Source organism: Camarhynchus parvulus, chromosome 21 (genome assembly GCF_901933205.1).
Source record: "Camarhynchus parvulus chromosome 21, STF_HiC, whole genome shotgun sequence".
NCBI classification, from domain to species: domain Eukaryota; kingdom Metazoa; phylum Chordata; class Aves; order Passeriformes; family Thraupidae; genus Camarhynchus; species Camarhynchus parvulus.
Genome location: NC_044591.1, coordinates 767,515 through 778,971, shown reverse-complemented (window position 1 = coordinate 778,971; position 11,457 = coordinate 767,515). Strand labels below are relative to the sequence as shown.

The 11,457-nt window shown below is 54.6% G+C and overlaps 1 protein-coding gene across 2 annotated transcripts in view; it reads left to right on the top strand.

The window, feature by feature from the left end:
* Positions 1-517: 517 nt before the first annotated feature.
* Positions 518-11,457, top strand: part of FBXO42 (F-box protein 42) — a 48,135-nt gene continuing 37,195 nt past the window's right edge. The window contains exon 1 of one of the 2 annotated variants that reach the window (XM_030963665.1): positions 518-619. Coding sequence is in view for 1 of the 2 variants with exons in the window: in XM_030963664.1 (XP_030819524.1) it covers positions 3,177-3,216 (40 nt within the window). In the remaining variant the exon portion in view is untranslated. Of the gene's footprint in view, positions 620-3,176; positions 3,217-11,457 lie in introns of those variants that run through there. The other variant, XM_030963664.1, reaches the window with a different exon arrangement.

Sequence of the window (11,457 nt, the reverse complement as noted above, 5' to 3'; positions counted from 1 at the left end):
CCTCCATGGGAAGAGAGGCACCACAGCCCCGCGGGCACAGCTCACATCCCGCCTCCCTGCCGAGCCCTCGGACGCTCCGGGTCCCTGAGGGGTACGCCGGGACATGGCGAGGCTGCAGCAGGCGCTGAGGGGCGCCCCTGCGGGCACAGCGGGGCCCCGTGCCCCAGCTGCGGCTCCCGGGGCTGTGGATGAGGGAGGGAAACGGGGAGGGAGCGGGACAAGGAACGGGACCCGCCTCAGCGCCTCCACCTTAGCGCCGACCTCCCCAACATGGCGGCCTCACCCGCCCGCCTCGCCCAACATGGCGCTGGGACCGTCCCAACATGGCGGCGGGACCATCCAAACATGGCGGCCCCCGCCCTGCGCCGCGAAAGGAAGACTTGACCTTCCCATCATGGCGCCACCATAACACCGCCCCATGCGCGCCCCATCACCACGTGATCCCGGGGGCGGCCCCGCGCCTGCGCAGTGCGCGGCCGGCGCGGCCGGGGCAGCGGCGGGAGGGCGGGGAGGGAAGATGGCGGCGCCGGTCGGAGCCGTCACCGGGGCGACGCAGCGGCCCCGCCGCCCGCAGCCCTGAGGGCCCGGCCCGGCTCGGCCCGGCCCGGCCCGGCAGCAGGTGAGAGCGGCCCGGCGGTGCGGCTTCCCCGGGCGGGACCCTTCCCTGGGGAGCGGGGCGGCGGGACGGGCCCCTCGGGGCGGGACAGGCCTGGTGTGGAGGGGGCCACATTGGAGGGTGGAGGGTGGGGGGAGCCCCTGTGCCAGCCCCTCACAGCGTTTTGGGGGTCGCTGCGGAGGGCAGAGCCCACGGGGTGGGTGTAGCCCCTTCTGGGAGAGGGAAGCCCCTTCCCAGCTCCGGGGTGCGAGGGGAAGGCGGCCCCGGGGGCTCCCTCAGGGCGGGGAGAGAGTGAAGCTTGACCCTAAAAAAGCCGAGTTGCCCCCTAAAAAAGCCGTGTTGCCCCCTGAAAGCCGTGTTTCCTTCCCAAAAAGCCAAGCTTCCTCCCCTGAAAGCAATGTTTCTTCCCCAATATGCCATATGTTTCCTCCCCTAAAATACATGCTTCCCCCCAAAAAAGACGTTTCCCCAAAAACCTCGCGTTTCCCCAGAAAAGCCATATGTTGTCCCTAAAAGCCACGATTCCTTAGAAAACCTCGTGTTTTCCCCAAAAAGACACGTTTCTCTCCTAAGATCTCTATTTTCCTCCTGAAAAGCTATGTCTTCCCTTAAATGCCATGTTTGCCCCCCCAAATTCCATCCTTCCCCCAAAAAAGCCATAGTTCCCCCCCCCCCCAAAAAAAAAAAATAAGAAGAAGAAGAAAAGCCCCATTTTCCCCCTAAAAGCTCTCTTTCCCCAAAATTCAGTGCTGGCACGGGGCAGTGCCAAGGCACAGGCTGGCAGTGGGGGGAAATGGCATTTTTTGGGGGTAAATACGGCTTTTATGGGGAGAACATAAACAGCTTTTCTTGTGGGGAAATACGGCTGTCTGGGGACAAGTATGGTTTTTAGAGGGGGATCCACGGCTCTTTCAGGGCAGACGTGGCTGGGGGGTGTCCCCAAAACCTCAGCTCGCGTTGGGTTGGTGTGAAAACAAAGGTGGGGCTCAGTCCCCGCTTGCTCTCGGCGTGGAGCCGCCTCTCCCCTGGCTCCGCGGCCGGCTCTGTGTCCATGCCCCGGGTTGGGAACGGGATCGCGGTCTGGGAGCAGCCGAGATGCCCAGCCCTGGGCTTTGGGGTGTCCTTTGGGCTGTCGCTCGCCGTTGTCTCCGCTCGGGGCTTTGGGGACGTGGTTCGGATTGATTTTGGGCTGCTGTTCTTGTCACGGCGGGGCTGGGCTGGGCTGAGCAGCGCTGCAGGGCTCGGCAGGAGCGATGCATTATCTCATCGTGCCCAGCCTCTCTCGGCTTTCCCAGTCGCCTTTCCCACTCGCTGGGGCCGGGCATCTCTCCGGAGGAGCGGGAGCAGGGCCGGGCTGTCTCGCTGGTAATGACCTGAACTCCGGGGAATGCTCGGAGAGGAACAAAAGGGGAGTCGGGAATGGGAGATAACCCCGGGATCGCCGGGAATGTCGTTTGTGCTCGGCTGGCTTTAATCATGCCCGGGAGCCGGCTCGGGTCAGCAGCTGGAAGGGACGGGAATTGCGGTGAATTCCCCTGGAGGAGCTGCTGGCTGGGAAGGGGCCTTTCCCCACCTGTCCTTCGGGAGCGGAGCCTCCCGGGGCGGTGCCGCGGTGTCCTGACAAAGTGCTTTATATCGCGACATAGCCCCTCAGCCGGGGCCTGGCCTGTGTGTAGAGCAAGTGCCAGAGTGGGAGGTTTCCTCATTCCCACAGCCCTGGGTGTTCCCACCACCATCTCTCCTTCCTTTTCCTTGTGCTGATGCCAGAGAAAGGCTGAAAACCGGGATTTTTCCCTCAGGTTGTGTCCCTCGGGCTTGGTGTTTCCTTGGTGTCACAAGTAGAGAAGAGAGCAAAATCTTGGGCAGAATTCCAGCTGTTTCATGAAATCCAGAAGGGTTTGGGTTGGAAGGGCCTTGCAGACCATCCCTGCCACGGGCAGGGGCACCTTCCCCTCTCCCAGGTCTCTCCAAGCCCCGTCCAGCCTGGACACTTTTCCAGGGCAGGGTGGTGCCTGTCTTGTGTTGTTCCATGGTGTTGGACTCGGTGTGTTCTGCTGGAGCTGTGTGTGGGGCGGTGGCAGAGCCACATCCCGTGGCTGTTTTGGCGTGGCAGGGATGTTTGTGTGTGTTTTTCCTGCTGTGCTCCCCGGCGTGTTCCCTGACAGGTGACTCCACCCAGGCAGCACCAGCATTGCTTTTCCAGGGCGGCAGGTGAAGCTCTTGGGTTCAGAAAGACTCCAGACAGTTTTACCATTTTCTCTCGTGGGTTTTTACAGACAGAGTGTATGATTTTCAATTTTAATTGCAGTTTACTCCAGCCTTTATTCACTAGACTCCGTTTTTCCCTGCATTTGGCTGTGGGAGCAGCCCCTGGGGGAAGCTCACCTGCAGGACACGTGCTCCTGCCCTGCCTGGGCTTGGAATGAAGGTGGGGTTGGTTTATTCCCACTGCTGAACGCGGCTGACCTGGGATTTGGGATTCCAGCCACTGCATTGGGCACCTTCTGCTGAGGTGTTTGCAGCTGGGATGTGCTCCTCATCCCGTCCTTAACCCCAGGAAATGCAGTGCATACAGTCTGCACGTCTGCCAGGAGTGACAGGTTTGGAGTGGGAGCTCAGGGATGGTGTGGCTGTGCATTCCCAGTTCAGGGATGGTGTGGCTGTGCATTCCCAGTTTGGGGAGCAGTTCTTTCATTGGTCTGGTGTTTCAACGAGATTTAGTTGGGATGTGTGGCTGTGCATTCCCAGCTGGTGTGGGGCATTCTCGGGTGTGGCTGTGCATTCCCAGTTTGGGGATGGTGTGGCTGTGCATTCCCAGTTCAGGGATGGTCTGGCTGTGCATTCCCAGTTTGGGGATGGTGTGGCTGTGCATTCCCAGTTCAGGGATGGTCTGGCTGTGCATTCCCAGCTCGGGGGTGGTGTGGCTGTGCATTCCCAGTTCAGGGATGGTCTGGCTGTGCATTCCCAGCTCAGGGATGGTGTGGCTGTGCATTCCCAGTTCAGGGATGGTCTGGCTGTGCATTCCCAGTTTGGGGATGGTGTGGCTGTGCATTCCCAGTTTGGGGATGGTGTGGCTGTGCATTCCCAGCTCAGGGAAGCTCTGGCTGTGCATTCCCAGTTCAGGGATGGTCTGGCTGTGCATTCCCAGTTCAGGGATGCTCTGATTGTGCATTCCTAGATCCATGGAGTTGTGTTCCCAGGGCTTCCAGGAGGTGCTGGGTTTGGGCACAGCCCGCTTCCATCCCAGCCACTTCCACAGGATGTGAGCGAGGGCTGCTGGAAAAGGCTTCCCACTCTCTGTGTAAACAGAGCTGCGCCTCCAAGGGAAGTGATTTTTCCCGGTGTGTTCCGACAGGGCAGGCTTTGTTGGAAAACATCCAGTCAGGATTTTCCTAAGGCTGGAGGTGGGTACGCTTCAGGCTCTGACTCGGGAAAGGCAGCATCACCTGGAGATGGCTGTGAGGGCTTAAGAAAGGTATTGGAGCTGGAGGCAGACTCAGGTTTGGCCCAAATGCAGATAAAAGCTGGGAAGAGGCCTCTGGGAAGTGCTGGTGTGCTCCAGGGCTGTTTCTCCAGGCAGGGGCTCCCTCCCGAGCGCGTTTCCCGCCGGTGTCTCTGGGCTGTCCCCAGCAGCATCCAGGCTGTGCTGCCAGGAGCAGCCAGCACAGCTTGTGATGGAGTTGGGAAATCCAGGTCAGAATTCCTTTTGAACTCGCCTGCCTTGCTGGATCAAAGCAAAGCAGGGGTGACACATCCACGTGAAAAACGTGGCTCGTGTGGAGCAACCTGCAGGAATCAGGGCTCTTCCTGTCAGGAATTTGCTGCTTCAGGAGCTGCTCTGGATTGTGTTCTCTCCCCCATTTCTATGGCAATCTTTAAATATTTATCTTTGCTTGCTGAACTCCCACTGCAACATCCGTGACTGAGAATCCTCGTTTTCCCCCCATGGGAAACGTGGATGCAGCTCAGGCACCAGCAATTGGCAATTGCAATGCACTGCATCTCTCCCTGGGTTCCAGACTCCTTTGGAAGCATTTCCCTGCCTCATTGTGTCTTGTACCTGTGCCAGTTTTGCCACAATTTGGGGTTTTGGAGGCTTAAGGTAAGTTGGCAGGGCTGCTTTTATTTATTTGGAGCTTCTCTTTCCAGGCCAGGTTGGATGGGGCTTGGAGCAAATCTAGAAGGTGTCCCTGTCCATGGCAGGGAATGGGATGAGCTTTAAGGTCCTTTCTAACCTGAACCATTCCATGATTTTGACTCCTATTAGGTTTCAGTGGGCAAAAGATAATCTCTGGTTTGAGGAGTGATTTGGGGTTTTCTGGGTAAAAAGATCTCTGATTTGAGAAGTGATTTGGGGTTTTCTGAATGAAAAGCAGCTCAGAAATGTCAGAATCTCTCTGTGAAGTCAGGGTGGCTGTGGGAAGAACTGTCCATCCCCAAACTTCTCACATCAGGGAATCTGGGACACGGATTAATCATTCCAGCTGGGTTTGTGTCACTCTGGAGAGCCTGCAGTGTGATTTATTTGTGCTTTAAAAGAGACTCACGAACCCTTTGGGTGCCGTTATCCTCACGCTGAGCTTCCAGGGAAGGGGCTGGCCCTGGGAATCGCTGCCTTTTCTTATCCCTGGTGCTGGATGCACACCAGAACCTTTTGCCAGCTGCCCAAAACACCTGGAAGGAGAGAACCCTTCCAGGTGTGAGAAGCCTTCAGGTGCAGCTCCCTCTGAAGCAGCAGCACTGTGGAATTCCTGCCACCTTTAATCCGTGCTGCCCTTCCCAGAGCTGCTCTTGGGCCCGGCGTTTCCTTTGCCAGTCCCAGGAGCTGCTGGGAATTCCTGAAAGCTCCCAGATTTTGGGTTTTTGCAGACACCTTGGGTCTCTGGAGGGGCGCAGGGGATGCTGTGGCCTGCTCTGAGCAGGACTGCTGGATGCTTTGAGGTCCCATCACACTGTGTGATGATCAGGGATTTGCCCCATGGCGCTGGTTAATGGTGATTGTTGTGGTGACAGGATGGTAACAAAGGGACATCTTGGGAAGCTCATTTTGTTGTTGAATGGTAGAGGTGAACTTGAAATTTGCACAATTTCCCTGAATTTTTGTTTGCTGATTAACATAATGTGGATCTGACTGCACTTTTTTGTTGTCTCTTTCTTAGTATTTGATATTTAAGCCTCCCTGAACACCCAGGCTTGAGGCATGGCACAAGGGATGGAAGGATGGCTCCTGCTTTCCTCAATATCCAGTGCTTCTGCTTCCCCATGCATTGCCTTTCCCATTAGCTGAGGAATAAGAAAATCCTGTACAAAACAAGAACAAGTGCTCTTATTTATTATGCTCAAATCAGTGGAAAGTGCTGCAAATCCTCCTCCAGCCCATTGGGTGGGTCAGACTCATGGAATCTGTTCCAAATGCAATCCCTGGGTTGTATTTTCCAGTCCTGGCTCAGCTGTGGTTGGGGTTTGCCTGGTGGTTTGTGGGTGCTGTTCCCAGCCCCTCACACCTCCCTGTGCTGAGATTCCCTGTGCATTTAGTCCCATTGCTCCCTCCTTTCACACCAGGGCTCCAAGGGCACGCAGAGCAATCCTTCCAGTTCTGTAATAACAGGGTTGCACTGCCACCACCCTGGGGCTGGTCTGCACCTCAGATCCGTCCCCTCCAATCTGCTTTACCCCTCAGAGATTCCAGGCAATCCTCTGCTGCTCATTGCCTGCTGTTTGCTGGGAACTGGTTGGGATTTTCCCCCTCTGAGGTGCTGGTTTGGGGGGGAGATGTGGAGGGGCAGCTCTGATCTCTTCTCTGTGAGCAGGGACAGCACCCAGGGAAGGGCTGGAGCTGGGCCAGGGGGTTTGGGCTGGAGCTCAGGAAAGGCTCTTCCCCAGAGGGTGCTGGCACTGCCCAGGCTGCCCAGGGAATGGTCCCAGCCCTGGGGCTGCCAGAGCTCCAGGACAGGCTGGGATTGTTGGGGTGTCTGTGCAGGGCCAGGGGTTGGATTTGATCCCTGTGGGTCCCTTCCAGCTCAGGACATTCCATGGTTCTGTGCAGTGTGTCTGGCAGGAGTGGAGCTCCAAGAGAGCAGCTCCCAGCTCCACTGACAGGGAATCCCAGGGATGCTGTCTGCCTGCAAAGCACCAAGCTCACACTGGCTCCCTGGGGTTCTGAGCAAGGAACTGGGATGCCTCAAGGTCAGTCCTGTGGTGAAGCTGGTGTTTCCCTCGTGTTCCCTCTTTCCCAGCCTTTTTTTTTTTCCCAGCACTGCTCTTTGCCTACACCAACATCTCACCATAGACCTTTAGGCTTGTAGGTTCTTCTCTCCATCCCCATTGCACAGCACAGTGAGGGCTCCATAGGCTGCAATTGCAGAGGCTGGTGGGTGTCTGCCCTCCCTAATTCACATTTTCTGCTAATAAAGCCCAGCCATGAATTCCAGCACCTTTGGACTGCACACACTCCAGCACCTCCATGGGGCTCAAGGACACACTGTTTGCTTTTCAGGAATATCACACTTCCCATCTCCTTTTTAGGTTTTTATTAGGGCAGCAAAGAATCATGGGATGGTTTGGGTTGGGAGGGACCTTAAAGCCCCCCCAGTGCCACCCCTGCCATGGCAGGGACACCTCCCACTGTCCCAGGCTGCTCCCAGCCCCATCCAGCCTGGCCTTGGGCACTGCCAGGGATCCAGGGGCAGCCACAGCTGCTCTGGGCACCCTGTGCCAGGGCCTGCCCACCCTCACAGGGAAGAATTTCTTCCCCATATCCCATCTGAACCTCCTCTCTCTCAGTGGGAAACCATTCCTCTTGTCCTGGTACCCCAGGCTCTGTAAAAAGTCCCTTCCTGTGTTTCTGGCAGCTCCCTTCTGTTCCCAGCTGTCTGCACAGCCCTTTGAGCTCTGGGGAGGCAGCAGCCCAGCACAGGGAGCTGCAGACCTCTGCTCCCTGAATCCCCTGCTGCAGAGGCTTTGCTAACCCCAACTTCTTGTGGCTTTTGTTCCTTTACCTGCAGAATGGGGTTAGCTGTGGAATGTGGAAGGCTGGAATATTGGAGGCATCGTTTCAGGTTGTGTCTCTGTGGTCAGACCAGGCGTCTGTCTGTGATGGAAACTCCTTTTGTTCCACCTGAGAGAGGGAAAATACCTTCCATAATTGTTTTGCTGTGTTTAACAAACAGATCTGCCTGTAAACCCCCTCGGTGTGATCCTGCCCTGCTTCTGGGCACTGCTGGGGATGGTTTATCCCTGCTTGGGAGCTTCCATCAAAGGGGAACGGCAGGGCTGGGCATGAAGGGGAGCACAGGCAGGTTTGGTGCGAGACACAGCCCATGGGCATCCCAAAAGCACCATTTGGGTGTGTGTGACACACTGCTGTGTCCTGGGAGGGCAGTTTGGGGTGCTCATCCCTGGTAGTGTCCATGTGCAGGTGGTGGTGGGTGTCCTGGTGTCCTGCTTGCTAACAGAAACATTGCATCAGCCCCACTGCCGAGTCAGCAGTGTGTCTGAAAGCCCTGGGCGTCGATTCCAATCAAACCTTGGCCAGCCAGGCTGCAATGAAATGGGTTTTTAGAGTATATCTTTCTCTTTTTATGGCTTGAAAGTCAGTAGCCTTGAGCTCATCTTTGCTTTGGGTGCAAGGTCTGGGGGCTGTTCGTGACTTGTGTGTTTTTGTGGGGAGAGGAAGGTTGTGGTTGGTAAATCTGGGCTGAAGAATAACTTTGTTTATTGCAAAAATAATATTGTTACACCCCTCAGCTCCTTCTTTCCGCTGCCTGGGGCTGGAACGGAGCCAGGTGTGCCCAGGTGGGCAAGAGGCCGATGGTCCCTGGCTGGTCCCAGGATGTGGCACTTGGGGACATGGCAGTGCTGGGGGAACAATGGATTCAGTGACCGTGTAGGGTTTTTCCAGCCTTACCAATTCCATGATTCTGTGATGGATGTGTGAGTGCTGCCATAACCATGTCATGATGGAGAACCAGAGACTGGAGCATGAGCACCCACAGCAGAAAAACGCTGACCTTGACCTGGCTGTGTTTGGCTTCATTTTCCTGAAACTCCATCCTTTGTTCCCACTGCAAAACATCCAACCCGAGTTTGCAGCAGTGTTGGACCCCACAATCCTGCCTGGTTGTCCCACCAGAGATTGCCTGGGTTCTGTGCACAGCAGTGAGATGTGAGTCCTGCTTGTTCCCAGCTTCTGGAAGTGCTGCTGGTTTCTGAAGGGAGTCCTGTGTCCAGCCCTCGATGGATTTTTGGAAGCAAAGCTTGCTTTGCTTTCCCTCTCACTGATTCCTGATCCTGCTGCCCCCTCTGCCTGGTTCAACAGGAGCAGGAAGGCCTCAAGGATCCTGCTCTAGGATCCAGTAGGTTCAGGTGGGATATTGGGATAAATCCTTCCCTGTGAGGGCGGGCAGGCCCTGGCACAGGGTGCCCAGAGCAGCTGTGGCTGCCCCTGGATCCCTGGCAGTGCCCAAGGCCAGGCTGGAAACTGGGGCTTGGAGCCACCTGGGACAGTGGGAGGTGTCCCTGCCCATGGAATGAGATGAGCTTGAAGGTCCCTCCCAACCCAAACCATTCCATGATTCCACGATCCTCAGTGCCCCCAAGTTCCCTGAGACTGGAAAGGGACTGGGAGCATTCCCAGCAAAGGTAAGAGAGCTCCAAATCCCAGAGACAGAGGAGGAGGAGGAGGAGGCCTGACACCCCCATCCTGAGCAATGCAGGGTAGGAAATGCCATTTTCCTGCTCCCCAGCTGCCTGGGGGCTGCAGGAGCTGCAGGAGCTGGATGAGCTCCAGGGCTCTCCCAGCCAAGGAAGCTCCAGCACTCACCTTTCCTGCAGGACACGTGGGGACAATGCCTTCCCTGGGAATGGCACTGGGAGACACCCTGGGCATCCCCCACTGCTGCTCTGCAGAGAATGGACTTTAATAAAATAAACCCACACGCCCCTAATGCAGCCAGTCAGAAAATGGGGAATGAAGGCATCCAGGATGTTTGGGTGTTTTGTTAAGAAGCCCTTTCCTGAGATATCTCCACGTTTTTTATTTGGTTATTCTGCCTGGGCAGTTGGAACTGGGCATTGGGCTGGATGGAAACCCAGAACTTGCAGGAGTTGTGTTTTCAGGCTGGTTTTTCAGGTGAGCAGAAGTGGGCTGGATTTAGGTCGGTGGCTGTGTTTTCCTCATGGTTCCATTATAAATTCCCTTCATTTGTGCAGATGAACCAGTTTTGGTGACTTTGGGAGGTGTCAGGGGGTGTAGGACTCAGGGAATGCTGTGACATTCTCACAGGCTCACAGACAATTCTCCACAGCTTCCCAAGAGCTTGTCCAGGAGCTCCTGTGCTCTCCTGGTGAAGCGAGGGGCCACAGCAATTCCCAGGATCTCCCAGTGTGGGTTTGCTCAGCATTCCTGATCGGGAATTCTTGCCAGTAAATCATCCTGAGCAGGTTTGAATAAATGTTTTTATCCTGTAAAGTTCATCCTCCTACAGCGGATGTTGCACCAGGAGGAGCAGCTGCCCTTTTTCCTTGAAAAACCTCAATTTTCCACCCTCAAAGGCTTCTGTTTGCTTGCTTAGGGGTTATTCCGGGTTTTGGGGCTTGCAGGGAGTTCAGTTTGCAGATGGAACAGGATTTGTTTGCTGGGAAAAGCTGAGGTGATAATTGGAATTCAGGGCTTGGCGGGGGCCGGCAGAGGGAGTGTGTGAGCCCGAAATTCTCCTCATTTCCTACTAAATTTAGGGGATTTCGGGAGCACAGGAAAAGGGAGCAGCCGATTATTGCACCCAAGCAGCTCCTCTTGTGATGCCAGGGCTTGGCAAGGCAAGTTTTGGCAGATTTGAAACAAATCCAGCTCTTTCAAGGGTAATATTATTATCCAAAAACATGGAAATTCTCCAAATTCATGCATCCATAACAAGTGGAGGGGTTCGTGGATGGTGAAGATTTTGGCTTTTTTCATGGCTTTTTGCAGGGATATTTAAGGATTGTCTTTTTTGGTGTGGGAAGGCAAATACAGAACTGCCAGGAATTGTTTTCAGATTTCTTTTTCATGTGAGCAAAACCAGGCTGGATTTTGGGTCAGTTGAAGTGTTTTCCTCATGCTTCCATTCTAAATTTCCTGCATATTACTTCATATTTATTAATACTTTATTACACTTTGGAGCCATTTATGAGGTTTTATAATGATAATAACAATAATAATGATGATTTCCCTACAGACACCTCAAGTGTGGTGTCATTAAACTCTGCTTCCCCTTTTCCTGTGAGCCCCACACCAAAAAGTCCCTCAAACCTCAGCTCCCTGGTTTGTATTCCTCCAATAAATCCAGGATAACCCCCCACATTTTCATTCTGGGTTTCAGGGCATTCATTTTGTGGGAAAACAGATTCAGCAGGATTTATTTGTAGGTTGCTTTGCTGTTTGTGCAATAAATCCTGCTGTGTAATGTCACACTGCTGCTTATTTTTGAACTGAAACCTTGGGGAAAAAATGAGCAGGAATCTGGAATAGCCAAGGATCAGCTCATCACTGGGCTGGGAGGAATTCCTGGGATCTTGGTACCTTTTTATTACAGAAATATCAACCAAAATTCAGCTGCAGTGGTGCAGTTCCAGGACAATGGGCAGCAGTAAAAATGATGTCATTTGGATTTTTTTTTTTCCTGAAGTCCCTAAACCCACGGTTCTAACAGGCAAAACCATCACAGGGAGGTTGTGCTGACAGAGAAATGGTGGAATTTTCAACCTTGCAGATGGAATTTTGGAATCCTTTCTTTTCCTGGGTGACTTGTGTGAAAGAAAAACAATTTTATGTTGGGGAAAAAAAAAAAAAGGTGGGAGAAGCA